This window comes from Pleurodeles waltl, chromosome 2_2 (assembly GCF_031143425.1).
Source record: "Pleurodeles waltl isolate 20211129_DDA chromosome 2_2, aPleWal1.hap1.20221129, whole genome shotgun sequence".
NCBI classification, from domain to species: domain Eukaryota; kingdom Metazoa; phylum Chordata; class Amphibia; order Caudata; family Salamandridae; genus Pleurodeles; species Pleurodeles waltl.
The window spans coordinates 811,689,839-811,714,023 of record NC_090439.1 but is presented as its reverse complement, the minus strand read 5'-3'; the positions used below and the strand labels follow the sequence as shown (position 1 = coordinate 811,714,023).

Sequence of the window (24,185 nt, the reverse complement as noted above, 5' to 3'; positions counted from 1 at the left end):
GAGTACCCGGGTTCCAGTAATGAATAAGTGGGGGTCCATAGAAGTCAAAAGGTTAAGCACTACTGATCTATTGCATACTTTCTGGGCATCACAGCTCGGAAATGCAGAGCTCCAGCCCCCCCTGCATGTTTCTGAGCTGTGCTGTCCTTAGCTTACACGCTAACTTGCAGAGTAAGGGCCATATTTATGGCCCGATTTGCATCACTCCTGCACCACGCAATGTGGTGCAAGAGCAACGCAAACCTAAGTCAGATTGTTGAAGCCACGCAGATCCACTTTGTTTGGTTTTTGAATGGCTTCTAAAATGTGGAGTAATGCAATGCATCGCAAATTGCTGTGTTGCATTACTATGCGCGAGGGAGGTGTTCCATGGGCGTTGCCTGGGTGTTCCCAGGCAACTCCCATGTTTTTTGATGCATCTCTTGATTTAGCAAATCTGGTAAACCTGGGAATGTGCCAAAAAAATACACCTCTCCAGGAAAGGCATAAGGAGGAGAAATATTTTTATTTCTCCTCCTTTGTTTTTCATCTTTCTATGTGTGCTGCATTTTGCATGGTGCAAGTGTGCCTGTGTTCGCGCTTGGCTGAAAAAAAGGATGCCAGCACAAGGGAAAATGCAGTGTATAGGATGAATATGGTGCAATCCTGCCCTTTTTCTGTGCCACAGGGCAGTGCAGCAAGATGACTTGCATATGTTTGTGACTTAAGGGGAGTCACAAAAATACAAAGCATGCATAGAAATCTCCACAGATCATATTTTCCAATGCATACATCTCCCTCGCCACAGTTACTTTTGTATCTGGGCTATGTTATATAAATATGCATTAGCCTTATTTTTTTTCCTTCACATGAAAAACCCACATGACACCATAATAGTTTAACATAAACTCCCACGTTGCCCAAAGAAACTTACTCCCACAATTTTTCACATATATATATTCATGTTTCCAGTGTAGGAATACACAGATAAATGTTTTTACATACACAAAAAGTTCTGACTTTGCAGGTGCTATAAATGATTGCATCACCACCTTTTGACATTTTTGCTTAGGCATGTTACCAGAATATTGTGGCCTAAATATCCTCTGAGAAATATTGGGGCAGATTTAAGAGCCCCTAGAGCCTCCTTGCGCCACATTAGCGTCATTTTATGCTAATGTAGCCCAATGAGGCCAAAATGCTGTGCCAAATTGACAAAGTGGTGCCATGCATGCATGGCGCCACTTTGTAACTCTTGCACAACATTATGCCTGCGCCAGCATAATGTATGCAAAAGAGGTGTTCCCTCGTTAGTGGGGGGGGGCGAAAAAATGTCCAAAGAAATCTAACAGTTTTCTTTGCATCATTTTTTTTACACTTTTACAACCTGCGCAGAGCAGGCGTTAATAGGAGGCACACCATTATTTACATGGAGGCGTTAGAGGGGTGCCTAGGGGCGTAAGGGGTGCAAGAAAAGTGGAGTTGCACTGGGTACCACTTTGCTTAGGTCTGGCCCTTGTGTATTACACATCATTTACAAGAATATCACCACCTGGAGTTTTTTTAAGAAAAAGGACAATCTACATCCAAGGGAGAAATATTTTTGTAAGCAATATTTAGACTGCAACATTTACGTCAGACACCGTTTTTGTTATTGATATTCTGACATACAGTCATTCCCCTAACCTTTGTTTTTTCCATTGTCAACCCATAAACTATAGAGTGCAGGAAATCTACCATTCTGGAGGACTGTCTGCTGTTGGAAGTGGAGTTTTTTAGGCAGCACAACCTAAAAAATAAATCTTCTCTGAACCAGGAATTGGGGTTTGGAACTTCCACTTTTATACACCTACATTGAATTATGGTGTGCTGAAAGTTTGTGATTTAAGCTCTTTGTTCTCAGGTTGTTCATCAAACTTTGGTTTGGTAAAATTATACGTGGTACTTTTTAGCAAAGTCCCCTGTGTGCACCAAATTACTTTGCATCAACTCTTTAGTGAGGCTAAAGGTTTGCCCCATAAAATACTTACATGGTCAAATTTCAAAACTTACTCTGGCTTCACGCAATTTTGCACTGGTGTGTGGGTTGTTCACCAAGATGTCTCAACAGTGAAAAACGCCAGCTAGCACCATCCTGTCAATCCAGATGTCAGTGCAAAATTGCCAAGCACCAGTTAAAAATTAGCAAGCACCTGTGTAGTTAAGAAAAACTGTTCCTAAGGCTATATGTTTTACATACGTGGGCCCCTTAGAGTGGCTGTCCATGCCCATAACAAGCCTCTGTGGATATCTGTTTTTAATACACACTGATAGTTTTAGTGCTTAGAAGCAGTCTTAGGTTTCCATTAGCCCTGCACAAAGTGGGCAACTAACTCGGCTACAAATGCAGAAAATGTTACGTTTTGGAGATTTGCAAGGAACGGTTTGTCCTCAGATAGTACAAACATGACGATTATTACATGTACTTTCCAAAATGGCTGACTGCATAATTAAATGCAAATTGCCTCTCGATTCATTCACTCCCTGAACACTGCTTATCAGCTTGGAAAGCTAATGGAACAGCAGTTAAGCCTAGCTATTACCAGTTTATGATCAATTATAATTTTAATGCTAAACAGGAAATGCAGTGCCTCATAGGATGGATGTAAATACACAAACATTATGAAGGCCCAGCAGCAGTTTGGGCCAGAGCTTCGTAAGCATTTTTCAGGAAAATATCACAGTAACAAATCTACACAGATAGCAACACCCGCTCTTTTCTCAAAGTCATGTTAGCTATTACACATACACCATCTATGTGAGGGCTGCTTTTAAGACTCTCCTTTCTGTTTTGCGAAATACAGGTCTGCGTATGGTGTTCCACGAACGCTTTATCCCAGAATTGCAAATATATATATTGTCCGGCCAGAAATTGAAACATTCCTAATCTGATATACGTGTGACTACATTTCAATGCCCAAGCCTAATTCTTTAAACATGTTTTATTAGTCACGGGTTTAGCCTAAAACTGTAGTGCATTTACTCATTTCTTTGTATTCACAAAAATCTCCAGAGTATTTCAGGAAAGCTAAGACAACTGATGCTTTTTATGCCTACTCCGGTTCCCTTTACTTCTGCACTGTTCACAGGCGTACAGCCCAGAGGTTCAGGATTAAAGGAGACGTGCGTTTGTATATTTGCCTCCCGTTTTATTCTTCTGTTTTCTTTCCTTTCCGCTACACCTTTCAGAAAACACGGAGGAGCTCGTGACACGCTCCCACGGCAGACGCACAATAGCGTCGAGCATTTTCTGTAGGACCCTTAGGTATGCAGGTAGGACCTAGGACGGGAATGACGCTCGAACACTTTCGGGAATACCAACCAAGTGCCATTGCCGCCGACGTCCCAGTCCACGAATCACTCGCGTTCAGTTATTTTGCTTCAGACTGCAGAAAATAAGAACGCCCCGATGGCGGTTTTCTATAGTTGTAAGATCCAACTGTGATCATAAATATCCGCAGATCTGATTATATGAAACGTGATCTATTATTGGCTGTTGCAGGTGATCATTTTGGGCTCCTACATGAAATATAGTTGCACAGAAAGCCCGGTCAATTGGGACTCGTGTGCAATTTATGCATACTTAAATTGCAACTGTTCCCAAAAAGTAGATGGAATAATGAAAAATTACCTCAATTACAGAAGCAAATTGGGAAAGTGAAAAGACAGGAAAATAAGTTTCTAGTCTAGGAGAAAAAAGGGGAGGAAAGAAGGGAGGGAGGGAAGGAACATTCTGTGACGCAAATAGACATTTTACATCACGCACAAGTTATACGCCGGTGGAAACAAATGTTTGCCCGTCACTCTCTGCAGTCCCAATGGTGCTGCAAGCTTTGGTTCTTCAGAATGTCAGGTTGCTTTCATAGCTGCATGTTGTCCAATAACCAATACTGTTTGTCACATGTTTCTAGGCATGTGTAGTTAAGAACAAGGCAAAAGGCTCCTCTAGGGTCATAAAGGAGCCATGAAATGTTGTTTCAGCGTCGAAACCTTAAGCAGTTACTGGCTCGGTCTATTCACATTGCACCAGCCGTGGTGGGTTCAATAACATGACTAACCTTAGAATAGCTGCTGCATTGCTATCAGCCTTTGTGTCTGACTCCAACCTGGTGGCAGTTGGAACATGGATTTCTTTGGTTTGGTGAATTTTCACACAATGCAATCAGAATTAAAGGATGACATAGGAAAGCCTGCGGTGCTAGTTGTTGGAGATTCATTCCTCCAGAAACAGGTAAGACCACCATAATATCCAATTCATGTTTTCAAATTCTAGTTGCCTTTCATTGTGCATTTATGATATTCATAGCCACATATAGAAGGAAATACATTGTTTTAGGCCTGCTTCGAGAGGACTTACAGCAGTAGTAAAATCGTGATTTTTAAAGGGTATTTCTTAGAGAAAGTATTGCAAAGATACTGTCATGATCGGCTCTCTAGTAGCTCAGGAAATGCACTACATTGGTATGATAGTACAACTGTCCTATGCATGAACTGGCACTCTATTTGGTAGGTAACAGCAAACATGATGAGCCTGACGCTTATTCCTCATTAACCATATAATTATCCCTGTGTTATACAGTATCAGTATTTCAGTGGATACTTGTGAACATGTACAATATGAGTATGAATTTCTACACATATGTGCCATAGAACAGGAATACGAAAATACATAGGCCATGAACTCTCCCGAATTATTTGTGAAATGTATCCAACGTTTGCCATTAAAGACTTGGGATTTGTCTAACAGTGACTATGAAATTGCAGCAAACAGACAGTTAACATCCCCTCACGTGATTGTAAAATTCTCTATGCTTTGGCAAGAAAATCGCCACTATAAGTGGCATCATCTGCCCATATGAAAAATGAATTTGCATTCGACTTGGAGCAATCGTTGCCCCACATGAACCACTGATAATCTATATGAGACATTTCAATGCCTTCATAACGAGCATGACCTCCATAGAAATCACCTATTGTTCAGTTGCATAGCCAAGTAAAATTGCCCCTACATAAATTAGAACATTTCCACAATGATGCTCATGGTTTGCCACATTCGATAAATTTATATTATGAAATCAGACATTAACCCCATTGACCATGAAAAGAAAATTACACAGAACCCAACCTCCACTAAGATTCACAGAAAGTTGTTGTGTACCTTATTACTTAGTTGCCTAGTTCGTGATTAAATGCCAGAATTAAAAAAAAAAAAAATGATTTCCCTCACATTTTTAGTTTGCTTTATAACTATGCCACACCAAGCTCACCCATGAAATCGCAATGGCGGAGCAATACTTTACTGCAGTGTTTGTACCCTCAAAGAACTTACTGTGCTAAAATTGACAAAGAAAGGTAATTCACTTAGAAGCACTGTCCTCCTACCACACAGGCCCACTTGTTGCAAACTTCCCATGTTTTACCCAAGTCATGGCTAGAATCCTTGAAGCTCTGTGGAGTTCCCAGTGCAGAGCAGAATGAAGAAGATTAGTGTTGTGCACAGTAAACGATTGCTGGGTGATCTATTCATGAGATGCTGCAACCACAAAGTACCCTGAGTACTGAGTAGTTGTCCTAGGATGACATCCCTGTTTTTTCTACCATGCAGAACAGAAAGGCCACCACTCATATACCCAAAAGAAATGTTTCTTTTACTAGCAGAATCAAACATCCTTAACCAATTAAATCAGCACATGCTGTTTATTTGCTACCAGTTGTTCAAAGTGGATAGGTGAAGGTTTTGGTCCTGAAGCACCCGAAGAATGTTCAAAGTCACAAAGATTGAATGTATATCAAAAATCAGTAAGGTGCCACTGCACCTCAAGGAGCATCAGACTTTATTGAGGGTCAGACGTTGCCGGTAGCAGACCACACAAGGCTGCAGAACTATGACAGAATGTGAAATCTGAAAGTCTGTAATGAAATAGTTGTAGTCAGGTCACTGATAAATTGGTAGAAAACTAATGAGTTGTGGGCACACTGGTAGCTTGTTGAACATGCATTTGAAGGAAGCTGTGGGATGCAATGTGGACTTTGACAAGGCTGATATATATTTATGAATGTGTAACTGGTGTGTGATTATGTATTCATCTTGAAATAATTTCTCATATTCCAAGGATAAGGTATGGTTTGTGCCATGTTTCAGTGAGGAAGAGAATGTTAAGGTTGTTGTCATGCCTACTATCTCTTATGTGTTTTTTATGATTGGAGCATTGTTTGATAAATATGAGGGAGTAGGTGACGGGAATGTTGTAAGCGGTGAATGTGGAATGAGTGATCATGAGGAAAACCCTGTGAATTGTTACACTTTACGCTTTGCAATGATTTGGATATGGGTATTTGAAAAGGGGCTAAAGTATGGAAGTAGAATTACTGGATTGGGTAGGAGACACATTGTGCCTCACCTTGAAGATCTGGGAAAAGCCCCTTTCTAGCCAAAACCATCCTGTCATGGAGTCATCACAGCAGTCGCTCTTTTCTGCTCTTATTCTCTGCTTTGATATGTGTGCTGGATGTGCTAGGAAGGTTGAAGAATAAGGTTGGAGCAAAGGGTGTGATGTGTTTCAGCCGCTCACAAGGCCTGGAGCAACACTGTCACAGAAAGCGGTGGGTAGGAGAAAGATGCATAAGCGAAGATTGAGTAGCAGTAGTGAAGGGCTACAGGATGGGAATCACGAGGTGCTGCTCATGGTATGTGGACCCTTTTTGTCAAAGGCAAAAGAACGTTCATGGTATGTAACCTCCCCATAGCCACTTACAGAGTCTGCAAGGGCACTATCAGGTGGTGGACAGCTATGAGGAACATGGGTGCATGGTGAGTACGTTGAAGGGTAGTAGACCTCTAAGGTTGTAGTGAGTGGGCCATATTCCTGCTTCACTGCTGCACAAAAATATGCAAAGTGCTTGCTTTGTATCAGATTTATTGTCTCTTTGCTTTCAGTCGCTTGATCTTGTTAGGGCCCAAAAGGGCATTTTGAGATGCTGAGGCTTCTGGGGTGTGGATGGACTGATACCCTGGGTACCTAGGTGCCATATACTAGGGACCTATAAGGGGGGTACAGTGTGCCAATTGAAACTGGTAAATGAAGTCACTAGCCTATAGTGACAAATTTAAAAGCAGAGAGAGCATAAGCACTGAGGTTCTGGTTAGCAGAGCCTCAGTGACACAGTTAAGCACTACTGACAACACACACATTAGGCCACAAACTATGAGCACTGGGGTCCTGGCTAGCAGGATCCCAGTGAGACAGGCAAACACACACTGACATATAGGTTTTTATCTATGAGCACTGGGGTCGTGGCTAGCAGGATCCCAGTGACACAGTAAAAACACACTGACACACAATCACAAACAGGCCAAAAGTGGGGGTAACCATGCTAGAAAGAGGCTACTTTCTCATACTCATCACGTTCGTATTTTGTTTATAATTCTGCTACACGTGGTCAAGAAAGATTTGGGTTGGGTTTTTGCCAAATGGCTGTTCTTGACAAAAGACCTCTAGCATGGGCTCACTACTGTAAAATGTTTCCAAGGATCTTCCCCTTGTACCCAGGATTACATTTATTCACAAGGGTTAACTGTTGTTTAAGTAACTAGTTTGCCCTGACACATCTGGGTGACATTAGGTCAGAACTGAGTCACAATTCGTGTAGTGGGTTAGCCATTAGGTGATTGGGCAGTATGACGATTTTAAAGTCTGTATCCTGATAGGTGGAGAATGTATGTTTTTTGCTCACACCACAGTGACTCTGCAGTTTTTGATTTCTTCTTTAGGGGAATTTTCTTTATAAACCCTCTAATTTGGGGGTACACTAAAACACTTATGAGGCGTTTTTATATTACTAGTGAAGCTGTCCAATTTCTTATTGATTTTGCTGCACATTTGGGACTTAGCATTTCTTTGATTTTCTTCATTCTTTGTATTACTCTGCATTGACGACCTTTATCCCAATTGATTTTGTGTAACCCAGCATTCTGTATTGTACTTTAAAAAAATTGTAATAAATCTTTATGCTTTCCTCGAAATTTCCACCTACAACTCACATCTTGAGTAAGGGCCAGATGTACCAAAGGATTTTACCCATTCTGTGTCTATGGGAAAAAGCTTTCGTACATATGGCCCTAAATCCTTTCTTATTTGACTGTATTTTTAAATGAAATGCTGTTTTGTTTCTTATCTTGGGACACACTTCCTTATGAAAACGAGGTTAACACCATCCTGTTCCACCCAGCCGTTGGGCGTGCTTTTGAAGTGTAATATTTCAGGGTACAGCGCACCCACAGAAACACCATGCCTAGCCCAAGAAAACATTCACAGTTGCTGTAATTTTGGCACATCATGATTAGTGTCAATGTAATTGTGAATGTATGCACATAGTGTTAATCTAGTGGATGGGCACTGTGCAATACTAGAAATATGAATAAGGATAGTGCATATTTGTTTACAGTTTGAAGAGGCATCTATTAAGGGAAAGCAATAGTTTATGTTATTTTTAGAAGCAAAGATCATATACAGGTTGCAATCGGTTTACAAGCACTAATTGCTCTTTGTTTTCTTCACAGCTCGATGTAGCATCTGTGTTACCTTTTGAGTTGTTATACTTAGTCTTTGGAGTGAAACCTGTGTTTAGAATGAACCGACTGTTAAAGGTAAGAAGGCACTTATTAAAGGCGAGTGTTTTTTACTATGCGCAATGCAAAGTTTGCAAAGATGTACAATTCTTGTAATGTATTGGTTAACATTATATCCACCCAACACCACTCCCCCACGTTCTGTAGAACGAAGATTCCTTCACCAGGGAAATCTTTTCCGGAGATCAAAAAAAAAAAGAAAAATTATAAAACAATCATGCATCTAAACGATTCATGTCACCTCAACATATATTTATATTTCGATAATGGAAGGGCATAGCACAACCTATGTAAATCAGATGGTCTTATTTTTCGACATTTCGTGCAATCGAAGCAGTGTAATCAATAATATGTACATTAAAACTAGACATAGGTAATTTACATCACTTGACCAAATTCTTTTTGCTAGCCTGCCTGTTAGAAATAGGGTTTAGCTGTTGGCAGAGGTTTTCACCCTGTCCAAGTCGGGACCACAATCTTAGTCATGGTAAGTCAGTTACACTCCCTTAATTAACATGTGCTCACCTCCTGGCAGCTTGGCACAGAGCAGTCAGGCTTAACTTAAGAGGCAATGTGTAAAGTATTTGTGCAACACTTAACTACAGTAAGACAATGAAAGACACCACAAAAAGACTCCACATCAAGTTTAGAAAAATAGATAATATTTATTTGAGTAAAACAAGACCAAAACAACAAAAACCCAATCAGGGCATCAAAAGATATGGAAGCAGATGGTGTAGAGGGCAGGTTTAGTCCTCCCTCACTACAGAGGTAGCAGGCAGCAGGACAACACAGCTGAGCACAGTGCACATTGTCAGTCCCTCCTGGCAGCACAGCAAACAGCACACAGCAGGCCAACACAGAAAAGTAAGTGGCAAAGTAGCAGTCCCTTCTGGCAGTATAGCTCCTCTAAGTCACAGAGTCTTCTCAGGACGCCCAAGTAAACTAGTTTGTAGGATTTAGGGTCCAGTATTTATACCCAAAAAGGCCTTTGATGCAGGGGAGACTTCAAAGGAGTCCTCTGAAGTGCATAAGGGTTCCTTTCATCCTAGCCCTGTCTGCCAGGCTTACCTGTGAGTGGTAATCAGTTATTTGTCTGGAGACAGGACACCACCTATTGAAGTGTAAGTGTCAATCCCCCCCTTCCATCTGCCCAGGAAGACCCATTAGTATGCAGATGAATGCATGTGCAGCTGAGTGTCCTGTGTTTGTGACTTTCTAGAAGGAATTCACAAAGTGTAGCTGTCACCCCGCCCTGCGGTGTATTCAGAGATAGGCTAAGGCAAAGAATGGTTAAAGTAAGAAAATGCCAACTTTCTAAAAGTGCCATTTTTAGACTTACAATTTAAAATCCGACTTCTCCATGAGTTGTGATTTTACATTGTGAACCCAGAGACACCAAATTCCATATTTCTAGCTTCCCCCAATTGGGAATTACACTTAAAAAGAGGTTTAAGTCAATCCCAATGTTATGGTATGGGAGGCATAGGTCTTGAAGCAATGGAATACAAATTTAAGAGTTCTCCACTCCCTGGACATGTTAATGTAAAAAGTACATGTCCAACCTGTTAATTACGCAGCACCCTGTCCTTGGGGCCAACTAGTGCCTACTTTAGGGGTAACTAATATGTAATAAAAAGGAAGGTTTGGGCCTGGCAATTGTGTACACTTTCCCGGTCGAAATGGCAGTTTAAAACTGCACACACAGACTCTACAATGGCAGGCCTGAGTCACGTTTGAAGGCTACTGTAGTGGGTGGCACAATCAGTGCTGCAGGTTCACTAGTAACATTTGATTTACAGGTCCTGGGCTCCCTTAGTGCACTTTACTAGGGACGTACAAATAAATTAAATATGCCAATTGTGGATAATCCAATGTTATCATGTTTTAGAATACAGAGCACCTGCACTTCAGCACTGGTCAGCATTGGTAAAGTACACAGAATCCTAGACGCCAACAAAAATGAGTCAGAAAAACAGGAGGTCAGACAGCAAAGAGTTAGGGGAAACCATGCAAGGATGCTAGGCCTAACACGTGCCCCTCTGCTGAAAGTGGGGACAGCTACCCAACCCCTTAGGAGTTCTCTTCACTAAGGTGAAAGAACCTGGAACAGACCATCAGCATTTGCGTGGTCTGATCCAGGACAGTGTTCTACCATAAAGTCCCTTCCCTGTAGGGAGATGGACCACCCAGCAGTTTGGGGTCCTCACTCCCCATCTGCATTAACCATCTGAGGGGCCTGTGATCTGTCTGAACCTGGAAGTGTGTCAAGAGGTATGGTCTTAACTTCTTCAGCACCTGGACCACAGCAAAGGCTTCCCTTTCAATCATGCTCCACCTCTGTTCCATGGAAAGTAACTTTCTACTGATGATAGCTATGGGTTGATCCAGGCCCTCTTCATTTAGCTGTGAGAACACAGCCCCTAAGCCTTGCTCTGAGGTGTTCATCTTTGGAGAAATCTGGGGCCTTGAGCCTGGTAGCGTTCATATGGCTTCTTTTACGGTGTCAAAGGCTTTCTGGCATGCCTCTGTCCTGATCACCTTACATGGCTGCTTCTTGAAAGTCAGCTCTGTCAAGGGGGGTAACAATGATTGGTATGGTGCCATAACCATGCCAAGGATGCCAGATCATGACCATAGGGTAGGGTCACCGCATGGACCTCTAAAGCCACAATTTTGCAGTACTTCAATGGTCAGCAGTCTTGGCTCCTTGACCCACACTTTTTGGCCAGGCTGAAACTCCCCCAAAGTGGCATTCTAGTCATACCAGTGTTTCATCCTGGTTGGCTTCTAGGTTCTCTTGAATGAGCTTCCTGAAGCATGCTTTCTGATTGCAGAGGGCCAGCATGAAGCTGACCACATCCTGGGTGGCTGTCCCGGGAGCTTGCTCCCAGCCCTCCTTCACCAGAGTGAGAGGCCCTCTCACAGGGTGCCCATACATAAGTTCAAAGGGGTTGCTGCCAACCCCGTTCTGCTGTACCTCCCTGTCTGTGAATAACACTCATGGTAGGAGGCCGTCCCACTTATGCCTCATGGGTTCAGGTAGATTCATAATCATGCCTTCCAGGGTACTGTTGAACCTTTCAACCAACCCATTGGTTTGGGTTGGTAAGGAATGGTGAACCTATAGGTCACCCTACACTCCTTCCACATGGCCTTCATGTAATTGGACATGAAGTTGGTGACCTGAGCAGATACCACCTGCTTGGGGAATCCCATATGGGTATATTGCCCCATCAGAGCCCTGGCCACCACAGGTGCAGTCACTGTCCTCAGAGGGATAGCCTTAGAGTATCAGGTGGCATATTCCACCAAGACTAGAACAAATCTGTTGCCCATGGCTATCTTGGGATTTAGCGGCCTCACAACATTGATGCCAATCAGCTCAAAAGGGGTGGCAATGACAGGTAAAGGTTGCAGGGGAGCCTTTCACTTCCCCCCTAACTTGCCACCCACCTGGCAGGTCTGACAGGACCTACAGTATGAAGCTGTGTTCTGTTTCATTTGAGGTAAGTAAAAGTGGATGACAAGTCTGTCAAAAGGCGTGTCTTCCCCCAAATGACCTGCCAATGGCACATCATGAGCCAGACTCAGTAGGAAGAATCTGCAGCACTGGGTGACCACTAATACATGAGTTTCACCAGGCTCAAGATTCTTAGGCTCATTATACAGGAGAACATTCTCCCAGTAAATCAGGTGCTTGCCAGAGGCGTCATCAGCTGCCTGGGTCTCAGCCTGTTGCTGATGACCCACAAGAGCAGGGTAGTCTCTCTGCGCCTTGCAGAACTCTTCCCTGGTGGGACCACCTTCCTGCACCAGTTGGACAGCTTCCCCAGTTCAGCTATGTCGTCCTTTGTAGGTACCAGGGTTTTCCCCTCAGGGTCAGCCTCCTTCCGGATTTTGAGAATCTCAGGAGTGGGTCTCCCACGTCCCTTGCCCTTCCTCTTCTTGGAGGGACCCTGGGCCATTGATCAAGGCTCCAGGTCCTTCTGACCACCCTCTGGAGCTGCCATGGACCATGTGGTCAGGCACACACTCAGGCAACCCAGTCATTTCCAAGTGTGACCTAAGCTCCATTTCTTTCCAGATGGTGTGTTCCAGGTCATTGCCCAGCAGACAATCCATGAGCATGGTTGGACTCACAGCTACCTTCAGCAGACCTGACCCCCCCCCACTCAAAGGGAACCACAGCCACCGAGTATTGGCTCTCTCGGTTGTCAGCAGCAACAACTTGGTGGAACGTGTTAGGGACTACCTTCTCTGAAGACACCAGGTGACACTTGAAGGTTGTCATGCTGGCTTCTGTGTCTCTCAGAGCCTCCACCCTCTGGCCATTGATGGGCACCCACTGACTGTACTTTTTAGTATTGTCAGGCATGTGAGTTCTCTGGACCACCTCTCCATCATCCAGGGACCCTATGTTTAACTGTACTTCCTCCCCAGCACTATCTAGAGACATCTCTTCCCCAATCATTACACTAGCCAATCCCAGTTACTGCCCACCAGTGGGGCTGTGCCTGTTTAAGGCACTTTGCATCTCCTTTGTAGTGTCAATCCTGCTGGCACTCATAGCACTTCATGGGAGCCTTCAATGCAGACTTGTTCTCAGGGAACCACTTCTTCTTTTTCTCAAATGGGGGAAGGAGCCCTGTCCCACAGAACTTTTTTGGGGCCCTTTGGAGAACTCCTTACTCTTTTTGTCCCTCCCCTCCTTTTCTGGTGAGGGTCCAGTACTTATACCGAAAAAGGCCTTTGATGAGGGGGAGACTTCAAAGGAGTCGTCTGAAGTGCAAAAGGGTATCTGTGGGAGGTAATCACCCCTTTGTGTGAAGACAGGACACCACATCCTCTACAGTGGCAGGCATGAGGCATGTTTGAAGGCTACTGCAGTGGGCAGTACAATCATGCTGCAGGCCCACTTGTAGCATTTAATTTACAGGTCCTGGGCACCCTAAGTGCACTTTACTAGGGACTTAGAAGTAAATTAAATAAGCAAATTGTGGATAAGCCAATGTTACCATATCTTAGCGTACAAAGCACCTGCATTTCAGCACTGGTCAGCAGTGGTAAAGTGCACAGAATCCTAGAAGCCAGCAAAAATGAATCTGAAAAACAGGAGATCAGAGGGAAATAAGTTAGGGGAGACCATGCCAAGGATGCCAGGTCTAACACCACACATCCTATTGAATGCCCACAGAACAGTAATAGAGGCTTTCAAGAAAATTACTTAGTCATTATGATCTGTATTTCCTAATGAATGAGGGCTTCAGTATCCATGGGGAACTATCATAGTACATTGTGCATAAGGCACAAGCTAAATACTTGAAACAGTATCATGTTATTTGTGTACATGTTTCCGTTGTAAGTGCTTATGTGCCTCAAAGTTATCCACCTGTGTGCAGCAGTATTGTGTAGATGCTGATTGTGTCTTGTTCTTGTAACTGCGCTATCATGAAGAACAAAAACACATTGTGAAATGGCAAATTCTGTTTGTATAGTTGCGGCAAGAACACTTTTATTGCCAATGTTAAAACAAGCATTGGTAATGTCAAAAGGTCTGGCTTTAATGTCCTAAACCCTACATTCTTATAGGCACACTATTCAATCTGTACTCACGTGGGAAGAGTCTTTTACCTCTGGTGTCATGGAACCAGCACCTAAAAAGGGTATTTTCCTGTTCTTATGCAGTGTAACACAGACACAACCAAGGGTGCATGAAAAAAGGTATGAAGCTTGTGAGAAGTTGCCATAGAGCTGAAGTCAAGAGCTGAGATACTCAGGATAGGTGCCTGCAAGTGCTTGTGCACCATGCAAAGAGTTTTAAAAAGATCAGTTTATTCAATGAAAATCTGATGTGAAAATGTAACTGTGGAAGCACACTGAGATAAATTATGTGACAGATGTAACATCTGCATTTTGCACAATATGAAGGTAATAGATAATATATTTAATTATGCAAAGCAAGACTGCATTCCTATAATCAAAACAAGATGTGGTAGCAGCCTCGATCATCAACCATCTCCTATCAACTCAGAGACAAGGAAGGTTTCATTTCCTTAAGTTCTTCAAAATGGAGTAACATGTATAAGCAATTTCATTGACATGTGAGCAAAAGATAAGATCAGCGTTGATAGTGACACCAACATTTTTGGCGATATTAGCAGGGGTGAGCCAAAAGCCAGTAACTAACAAACAAAGCTCCAATCTAAGGATGATTCCATAGAACCAACACCTAGCTTTCATCTCCTTTCAACTTCAAAAGGCTACTGGTCATCCAACATGCAACTGAAGTGACATTCCCGAGCTTTAAAGGATAAGTCAGAACTATTACAGGTTTATTTAACCCCCTGGGTGCCGTGGGTGAGCTAGTTTCATCCTGGCACACGGTTCCTTTGTGCCTGAGACGAGAGCAGCTCGTCCTGCCCCCAGCCCACAGGGGAGGGCTAGCGATCTCTCTGTGGGCCTCCCTCCACACCCCCCAGTTGGGGATGGAAGGGGAATTGCTTTCCCTTCCACCCTTGACCCCCCCACCCTCCCAGTGACGTCTCATCAGAGGTCACCTTGGATTGCGCTGGAAGCATGCTTCCTGCATGATCTCGGAAGCATGCTTCGAGCGCAATCCGGGGTGACATTTCTCTTCCGACCGGGAGGTGGGGTGGGAGGGACATGAAAGGAAAGACTTTTCCTTTCCTTTCATGTCTCCTGAAGCATTTCTGCTGCCCGATCATGATGCGATTGGGCAGCAGAAACGCTCACTAGACACCAGGGATTTTTTTTTAAATGTATTTCAATAAAGGGAACGGCCCCTTGGGCAAGGGTCGCTTCCTAGGGGGCCATAATATTTTTAGGCCATTCAGCCTAATATAATCAGGCCCATCTGCCACCAGGGGGGCAGAAAACCCCTAGACACCAGGGATATATATTTTTTGCTTATTTTTATTTTTTTATGTGTGGGGAGCGACCCCTTAGGCAAAGGTCGCTCCCGGGGGTGCAAAATTATTTTTAGGCCATTTCTGCCACCCCTAGGGGCAGAAACCACTAGACACGAGGGATTTTTGTTTTTTATCAATATGTTTTAAAAAAAATTATGTTTATTAACCAAAAAAACAGCCATTGCATCTTGAAACATGTGACCACTAATAACCCCTCTTTGAAGAGTGAATCGGAGTGTTTAGGAGCAGTAGACCAGGATCTAGCGGGACTGTCTTGCCCAAAACCCAGGAGGCCTCTCCAGCAACCCCTTGCCAATAAGTCTGTACTCTGGGGCAAGTCCATAAAATATGTAGAAAGGTGCCCTCCATCGGCATCGTCGTAGGCACTGTGTATTCTGTGTCCTCCCTATCTTATGCAGTACCACCCTGGAATAATATGTCCTGTGAAGGATCCTAAATTGTATTAGTCTAAGTCGTGCCTTAATTGCCACCACCCTGGGGCTTTGCCTCGCCACCTCCCAGTCTTCATTAGGAAGTGTGCCCAAGTCTGACTCCCATTTTGCCCGTAGGGATATCGTCGGGTGAGTTGTTCAGTAGTTTCTTATACAACATGGAGATCGCCTTCGATTCGAGTGGCTCCACCATGAGTCGATCTTCAAGAGGAGCCGTCTCTCCTGCAATTGCTCGTTTTTTGGAACATACTGACCCAAGGCGGCTGCAGCTGTAGGTACCGAATTCGTTCTGTTTCCTCTTTTTTTTGCAAGTCCTCAAATGAAATAATCGCCTGGCCCCTCCATATATCCCCCAGATGTTCAATCCCAACCAATGACCATTTTCGGAATCCACCCAAAGACCTCAAATCTTTTAGTGAATCACTGCATCACAGGGGGGCCTGCGCTGTCAGAGTGGAGCCCCAACCCAAGCAACACGTAGCCTCCTGCCAGGCCCTCACCACCGTTGCGGTGTGGGTCGGCAGCAACCACTCACTTCCTCTAGTATAGAGGGCAGATTCATATCCGCCCTCCCCATCATCTGTCTGTTAACCCGGAAGGCTGGATCTCCTAGGTCCGAAAATGCCCAGTCATTAATGTTAACCAATTGTGTCGACCAGTAGTAGCGAATGGGATCTGGTATGGCCAACCCATCCTCATACACCCCGAGTTTCAGTTTCGCCAGCGCCACCCGGGAGCAGCCACCGTCCCATAATAGGCGTCTAATCTCACAGTCAATACTCCTGAATACCTCCAAGGGTATTGCATAAGGGGTGTTTTGAAAACCATACAAGAGGCGCGGTAGTGTCATCATCTTGAGGAGTGTGGCTCGGCCCCTCAAGGTCAGGGGCAGTGCCCTCCAGTGAGCCACGTCCCCGCGGAGCCTGTCCAGCTGTGGCTGTAGATTTTCCCTAAAAAAACTCTCTAAGTTCCTGGTGACATATATACCAAGATACTTAAAACCCGCTTTGCAGACCGGTACGTCACAGCCCGAGGGTAAAGCAGGCAGGACACCGACCAGTGGGAACATTAGTGACTTCTCCCAATTAATCCGGTATCCGGAATAATCCCCAAAGGTATCAAAAAATTGCATTTTCCAGTCAATGGACCGCTCCTGTCGAGTAACATACAGTTGGACGTCATCCGCATATAAAGAAACGCATTCCTCTCAAATTGCGCCCAAATCTATTTCCCAGATCAATGGGTCCTGCCGGATCCAGGCCGCAAGCGGCTCGAGTGCCAGAGCAAAGAGGATAGGGGATAGGGGACACCCGTGACGGGTGCCCCTATTAAGGGAGAAGGACCGCGACAATGCCGCATTGGCTCTTACTCGTGCCACTGGGTCCCGATATAATAATCAAATCCATGACAAGAAACGTGGAGCACCGCAAAAACATAGGGCCATTCCAGACTATCGAAGGCCATCCGGGGATCCAAGGACAGCAGCGCCGCTTGCTCCCCACCTTGGTCCTTCATCATATGCAGAACGCCGTACAGCCTCCGCAAGTTCAAGCGTGTGGACCTGGAGGGCATGAAGCCCGATTGGTCCAGATGCACCAATTTAGTAATAATTAGACTTAGCCTAGATGCCAGGATCTTTGCAAGGACCTTCACCTCTGTGTTTAGTAGGGAGATGGTCCAGTAAGAGGCGCAGCTCTCCAGGGGCTTTCCCTTCTTTGGGATCACCACTACTGTTGCCATCCGCTGATCCAGTGGCATCCGTCCCACCTCCCTTGCTTCTTCAAACATGGCCAACATATGCTTCGTCACTGTGCTGCCCAGGCACTTAGAAAGATCCGTCGGGAATCCATTTGGTCCCGCTGCCTTACCCGACTGCAGCCCCCTCAGCGCATCTGTGACCTCATCCTCTGTGAGGTCGGCCTCCAAATCCTGTCTTTCAGACTCCGAGAGTGTCGGCAGCTGATTGTCCCGCAGAAGATCCGAGCAATCCTCCCCCGTCATTCGAGGCGCCGAGGTATAAACTTCCTCGGAATAGGTAGCAAACGCCTCCACTATCAACTCGTTTCATTCGCAATTAATTCCTTCCTTGTTCCTTATATTCCAAACCCAGGAACGCTCCTGGTCGCGTTTGTCTAGCCAGGCCAGCAACTTGCCCACCTTGTCCCCAACATCATATAAACAGCGATGCGATGTCGGGGCATAAGCCCTGGCTTGTCGCTCGGCGAGTAGATCGTATCATTTTAGACGCAGCTGGTGCATGAGCTCCTCTCCTGTCCCATCCCCCAGACCTCCAGGACGGCTATTTCGCGCTCCAATTCCATGATCTGCAGGTGTTGTTCTTTCCTCCTCCTCCTAATCATGGCCTGTGCCTGACACCTAAGGACTGTCTTAAAGGCCTCCCATAGTACAACAGTGGAGTCCACCGACCCCTCGTTCTCCTCAAAATATCAGGTCGCCCCTTCTCATAACTCGTCCGCAAAGGATTTATCCCGTAGATATAAAGGATCCAACCAGGGTGGTTGCGAGCACGTCGGTGTGGAGCCCAACACTCTGACCCCTACCGGGGAATGGTCGGAAATCCCCCTCAGGTAATGCATAGCCCCCCGGAATCTGCCCCCATGTGCCATGCTTGTTAGTAAATAGTCAAGTCTTGCCGATCCACCATGTGGGGCCGAGGAAAAGGTAAATTGCCTCTGTCCTGGATTCTCCTCTTTCCACACATCCACCAGACCAAGTGAGTCAAGAAAGGATCTGAGCCTTGTGGAAGCGTCTGAAACCCTTGCATTTGTAACTCTATCCAGTCCGGGATCTACCACTAGGTTCATGTCACCCCCCCAGGACCTCCGGGAGATCAAGTAACACTGCTTCCCAGGTCTGTCAAGGTGGGTCCCTGAAGTCGTGGCAGAGCATAAACGGAGCATATGTTAATAGTATGTCCCTCCCAAGTCCCCGGGACTGCGACATATCGTCCGAGGGCATCCCACCAGGTGCGTGTTCTAATGAATGGCATAGATTTTTTTAGAAGTACGCCAACTCTACGTGACCCAGCTGTGTAGCCCGCATTAGCTATCAGTTGGTACCCAAACCTGTCTAGTGCCCTGTAGAAGTTACCTTTTAGGTGTGTTTCCTGTAATAAAACAATGTCAGGACTGTGTCTATGTAAGTACTGGAGGACTGTAGTTCGTTGAACATGACTACCCAGCCTATTAACATTCCATGTCATGACTCTGAGGTCTCTCGCCTTTAAGCCTGCCATGTAGTGTTCACCTTCTCTGTCTCACCGCCTGTGTCCTCCCTCCCCTTAACAACGTCTCCTGGTGTCACTATGCAATGCAATGGCTCACGAACTTGGTTGAACTGCAAAGTAGAAAATAACATCCTCTTATTTTTTTATCAATACTTACAAATAAGGGGAGCGGCCTCTTGGGCAAGGGCTGATACCCAGGGGGCCCATTTATTTTCACGCCATTTCTGTCCCCACAGGGGGTAGAAAACCCATACACACCAGGGATACTTTTTTTTTTAAATATATGTGGGGAGCGACCTCTTAGGCACAAGACACAAGGGATAAAAAAAAATTGTTTCTTTTTATTTATTTTTATATGTGGGGAGCAACCCCTTAGGCAAGGATCGTTCCGAGGGGGGCCTAATTATTTTTAGGCCATTTCTGCCCCCCCGGGGCACATCAGCCTAATAAATCAGACTGCTCTGCCCCCAGGGGGGACAGAAACCTCTAGACACCAGGAATATATATATATTTTTATTTACTTTATGTTTTTATGTATAGGGAACGACCCCTTAGGCAAGGGTCGCTCCCCTGGGGGGCAAATTGTATTTAGGCCATTTCTGTCCCTCTTGGGGGCAGATCGGCATATTTTAGTTCGGCCAATTTGCCCCCAATGGGGGCAGAAACCACTAGACACCAGGGATTGTTGTATGTGTATGTGTGTGTTTTGTCGGAAGGGCAGCCCCTTGGGCAAGATTCGCTCCCCATGGTGGCACATTACTGTTGGCCATATCTGCAGAGCAGCCTATTTATGGAAGGCCCAGAGACCAGGGAAGATTTTTGTTTCAAAATAAGAGGGTGAGGGTATGGCCATACCCCCACCCCAAATAAATGGGGCCAAAATTGTTCTGCCCACCAGTAGGCAGATTGGGGGGGTCGAAGGTCTATTAGATTCCAGCGATTTTTTAAAAAAAAATGTGGGATGGTGGCTACCAACCAGTATGGGCCTGGTTATGCCCCCACCCCAAATGAAGGGGGTAACAGTCTTTCAGTTCTCCCCAACACACTAAAACATCTTATCAAGCAAGAGGACATTTGAATTTTTGGGGTTTTGGTTTTACCTTTGGACCATGGGAGCTTGGTAACTCTCAAAATCGTCCCACTTGGAATGGTGAGGGCTACACTTTTTTGACCTAGACACATCTGAAAACTAAACATCTGGTTGATTTCAGGGTGGAGTGCTTCACATGCACCCGCCCCGTTTTCTTACCCACAATGTCATGCAAACCTCCAATTTTGCTGGAAATCACAAATTTTTCCCACTTTTTTGTGATGGAACCTTCCGAAATCTACAGGAATCCACAAAATTCCTACCACCCAACATTGTCTCATCTATACCGATAAAAATTCTGCTGCACTTGTTTACCTAAATTGTTTTTTTCAAACTGCCCTTTTGGACCCACTTTGGTTCCCCCTCAATTTTGACATGTTTTTGGCTCTTCCCTGTCACAGGCACTTGGCCCAACTACAGCAGTGAGGTATCATTTTTAATTGGAGAGTGAGAGGAACGTTAGGTGGTAGGAAATTTGTCCTGGTGCGGTGATCCCACACAGAAATGTGGGAAAAATGTGATTTCTTAGCTAAATTTGAGATTTGCTGAGGATTCTGGGTAAGAAAACATTGGGGGATCCACGCAAGTCACACCTCCCTGAACTACATCAGGTGTCTAGTTTTCAGAAATGTCTGAGTTTGGTAGGTTTCCCTAGATGGCTGTTGAGCCCAGGACCAAAAATGCAGGTGCCCCCGCAAAACCAGGTAGTTTTGTATTTGACAATTTTGATGTGTCCAGATACTGATTTGGGGCATTTCCTGTCGCAAGCACCCGGCCTACCCACACAAGTGAGGAACCATTTTTATTGGGAGACCTGAGGGAATGCTGGGTGGTAGGAAATTTGTGGCTCCTCTCAGATTCCAGAACATTATGTCACCGAAATGTGAGGAAAATGAGTTTTTTTGGGCAAATTTTGAGGTTTGCAAAGGATTCTGGGTAACAGAACCTGGCGAGAGCCCCACAAGTCACTCCATCTTGGATTCCCCTAGGTGTCTAGTTTACAAAAATGCACAGGTTTGCTAGGTTCCCCTAGGTGCTGGCTCAGCTAAAGGCCAAAATCCACAGCTAGGCACTTAGCAAAAAACAGCTCTGTTTTCTTTGGGAAAATGTGATGTGTCCATGTTGTGTTTTGGGGTATTTCCTGTTGCAGGCGCTAGGCCTACCCATACAAGTGAGGTACCATTTTTATCGGGAGACTTGGGGGAATGCTGGGTGGAAGGAAATTTGTGGCTCCTCTCAGATTCCAGAAGTTTTTGTCACCGAAATGAGAGGACAAAATGTTTTTTTGGCCAAAGTTTGAGGTTTGCAAAGGATTCTGGGTAACAGAACCTGGTGAGAGCCCCACAAGTCACCCCATCTTGAATTCCCCTAGGTGTCTAGTTTTTAAAAATGTGCAGGTATGCTAGCTTTCGTTTCCCTAGGTGCCGGCTGAGCTAGAGGCCAAAATCCACAGCTAGGCAGTTTGCAAAAAACAGCTCGGTTTTCTTTGGGAAAATGTGATGTGTCCATGTTGTGTTTTGGGGCTTTTCCTGTCGCGGGTGCTAGGCCTACCCACACAAGTGAGGTACCATTTTTATCGGGAGACTTAGGGGAATGCTGGGTGGAAGGATATTTGTGGATCCTCTCAGATTCCAGACCTTTCTGTCAGTGAAATGTAAGGAAAAAGTGTATTTGGCCAACTTTTGAGGTTTGGAAAGGATTCTGGGTAGCAGAACCTGGTGAAAGCCTCACAAGTCACCCCATCTTGGAATCCCCTTGGTGTCTAGTTTTCATAAATGTGCAGATTTGGTAGGTTTCTCTAGGTGCCGGCTGAGCTAGAGGCCAAAATCTATAGATAGGCACTTTGCAAAAAACACGTCAAATTTCAATGTAAAAATGTGATGTGTCCATGTAGTGTTTCCTGTCGCGAGCATTAGGCATACCCACGGAAGTGAGGGACCATTTTTATCGGGAGACTTGGGGGAACACAGATTAGCAAAGCAAGTGTTATTGCCCCTTGTCTTTCTCTACATTTTTTTCCTTCCAATTGTAAGGCAGTGTGTAAAAAAGACATCTATTTGAGAAATGCCCTGTAATTCACATGCTAGTATGGGCACCCCGGAATTCAGAGACGTGCAAATAACCAATGCTTCTCAAAACCTTATCTTGTGCCCATTTTGGAAAAACAAAGGTTATCTTGATACCTATTTTTCACTCTAAATTTCAGCAAATTAATTGCTGTATACCCGGTATAGAATGAAAACCCATTACAAGGTGCAGCTCATTTATTGGCTCTGGGTAACTAGGGTTCTTGATGAACCTACAAGCCTAATATATATCCCCGCAACCAGAAGAGTCCAGCAGACATCTGAACGGTATATTGATTTAAAAAATCTGACATCGCAGGAAAAAGTTACAGAGTAAAACGTGGAGAAAAATGGCTGTTTTTTTCACCTCAATTTCATTATTTTTTCATTTCAGCTGTTATTTTCTGTAGGAAACCCTTGTAGGATCTACACAAATTACCCCTTGCTGAATTCAGAATGTTGTCTACTTTTTAGAAATGTTTAGCTTTCCGGGATCCAGTACTGGTTTCACACCCATTTCTGTCACTAACTAGAAGGAGGCTGAAAGCAGAAAAAATAGTAAAAATGGGGTATGTCCCAGTAAAGTGCCAAAATTGTGTTGGAAAATTAGGTTTTCTGATTCAAGTCTGCCTGTTCCTGAAAGCTGGGAAGATGGTGATTTTAGCACCACAAACCCTTTGTTGGTGCCATTTTCAGGGAGAAAACCACAAGCCTTTTTCTGCAGCCCTTTTCCCCCTATTTTTTTTTTTAAAGAAAATGTTCACTGTATTTGGCTAATTTCTTGGTCTCCTTCAGGGGAACTCACAAACTCTGGGTACCTCTAGAATCCCTAGGATGTTGGTAAAAAAGGACGCAAATTTGGCGTGGGTAGCTTATGTGGACGAAAAGTTATGAGGACCTAAGCGTGTACTGCCCCAAATAGCCAAAAAAGGCGTGGCACCTGAGGGGGAAAAGGCATGGCAGCGAGGGGGTTAATCAAGAATTGCGAACCAACACAACAGTTAAACAAGAAAAGCCAAAACAACAAATAAGCAAAATAAGCAAATAAGCAATATGTGACTCCACAATGTTCATACTAATTATTAATAAAGCAATGCCCAAATGGTTTACTTTTACAAACAAGAAAAAAGTACTTTAATTCATACACAATTAAAAGCTAAACATAAAACTAAAAAAGTACACAATGAAAACAAGAGCCCGCTAGACTCTCTTGAACTAGATATCTTTACTTTGCCATTCATAAATGCGCTGTCAATGAGAAGTTCTTCATTTGTGTTTACAATGTAACTCCGATCCTACTGCATTTTTCAAAAGGTTGTCAGTGTAATACCTGACTCTTACAGTAATGTGACTGAGCGATCCAGGGCTGACTCATGAAGGTGGTGTGGGCTAGAAGCTCTAGCTCTAGGCCCAGGTGCTCTGGGCTAGAAACTGAACAACAAACAATAACTCAGTGTCCAAAAACACTTTCTGTAGGAGGCTGGCTCTCTATATAGTGTACAAAAATGATGTGCACTGTGCAGAGAGTCCAAGCAACCCTACCTTGGTTTACAGAGGTAAAAACTAGACCACCTAATGCTCTATTTTTTATGGTAGCTTGGTCAAGCAGTTAGACAAATCTTGGAGAAGTGCTAAGCATTTTTTCTACTCACAGTATCAATAAATGTAGACACACACTCAAAAGAATATTCTCAAGACCAATTTACAATAATCCTTCAGATTTTTATATTTTTTTTAAAGTCCAAGATCAT

At 44.4% G+C, this 24,185-nt stretch overlaps 1 protein-coding gene across 1 annotated transcript in view; it reads left to right on the top strand.

The window, feature by feature from the left end:
- The window catches only part of CNGB3 (cyclic nucleotide gated channel subunit beta 3), a 749,182-nt gene that overhangs the window by 395,535 nt on the left and 329,462 nt on the right, over nucleotides 1-24,185 (top strand). The window contains exon 9 of the mRNA XM_069219226.1: nucleotides 8,579-8,665. Within this exon, the coding sequence (XP_069075327.1) occupies nucleotides 8,579-8,665 (87 nt within the window). The remainder of the gene's footprint in view (nucleotides 1-8,578; nucleotides 8,666-24,185) is intronic.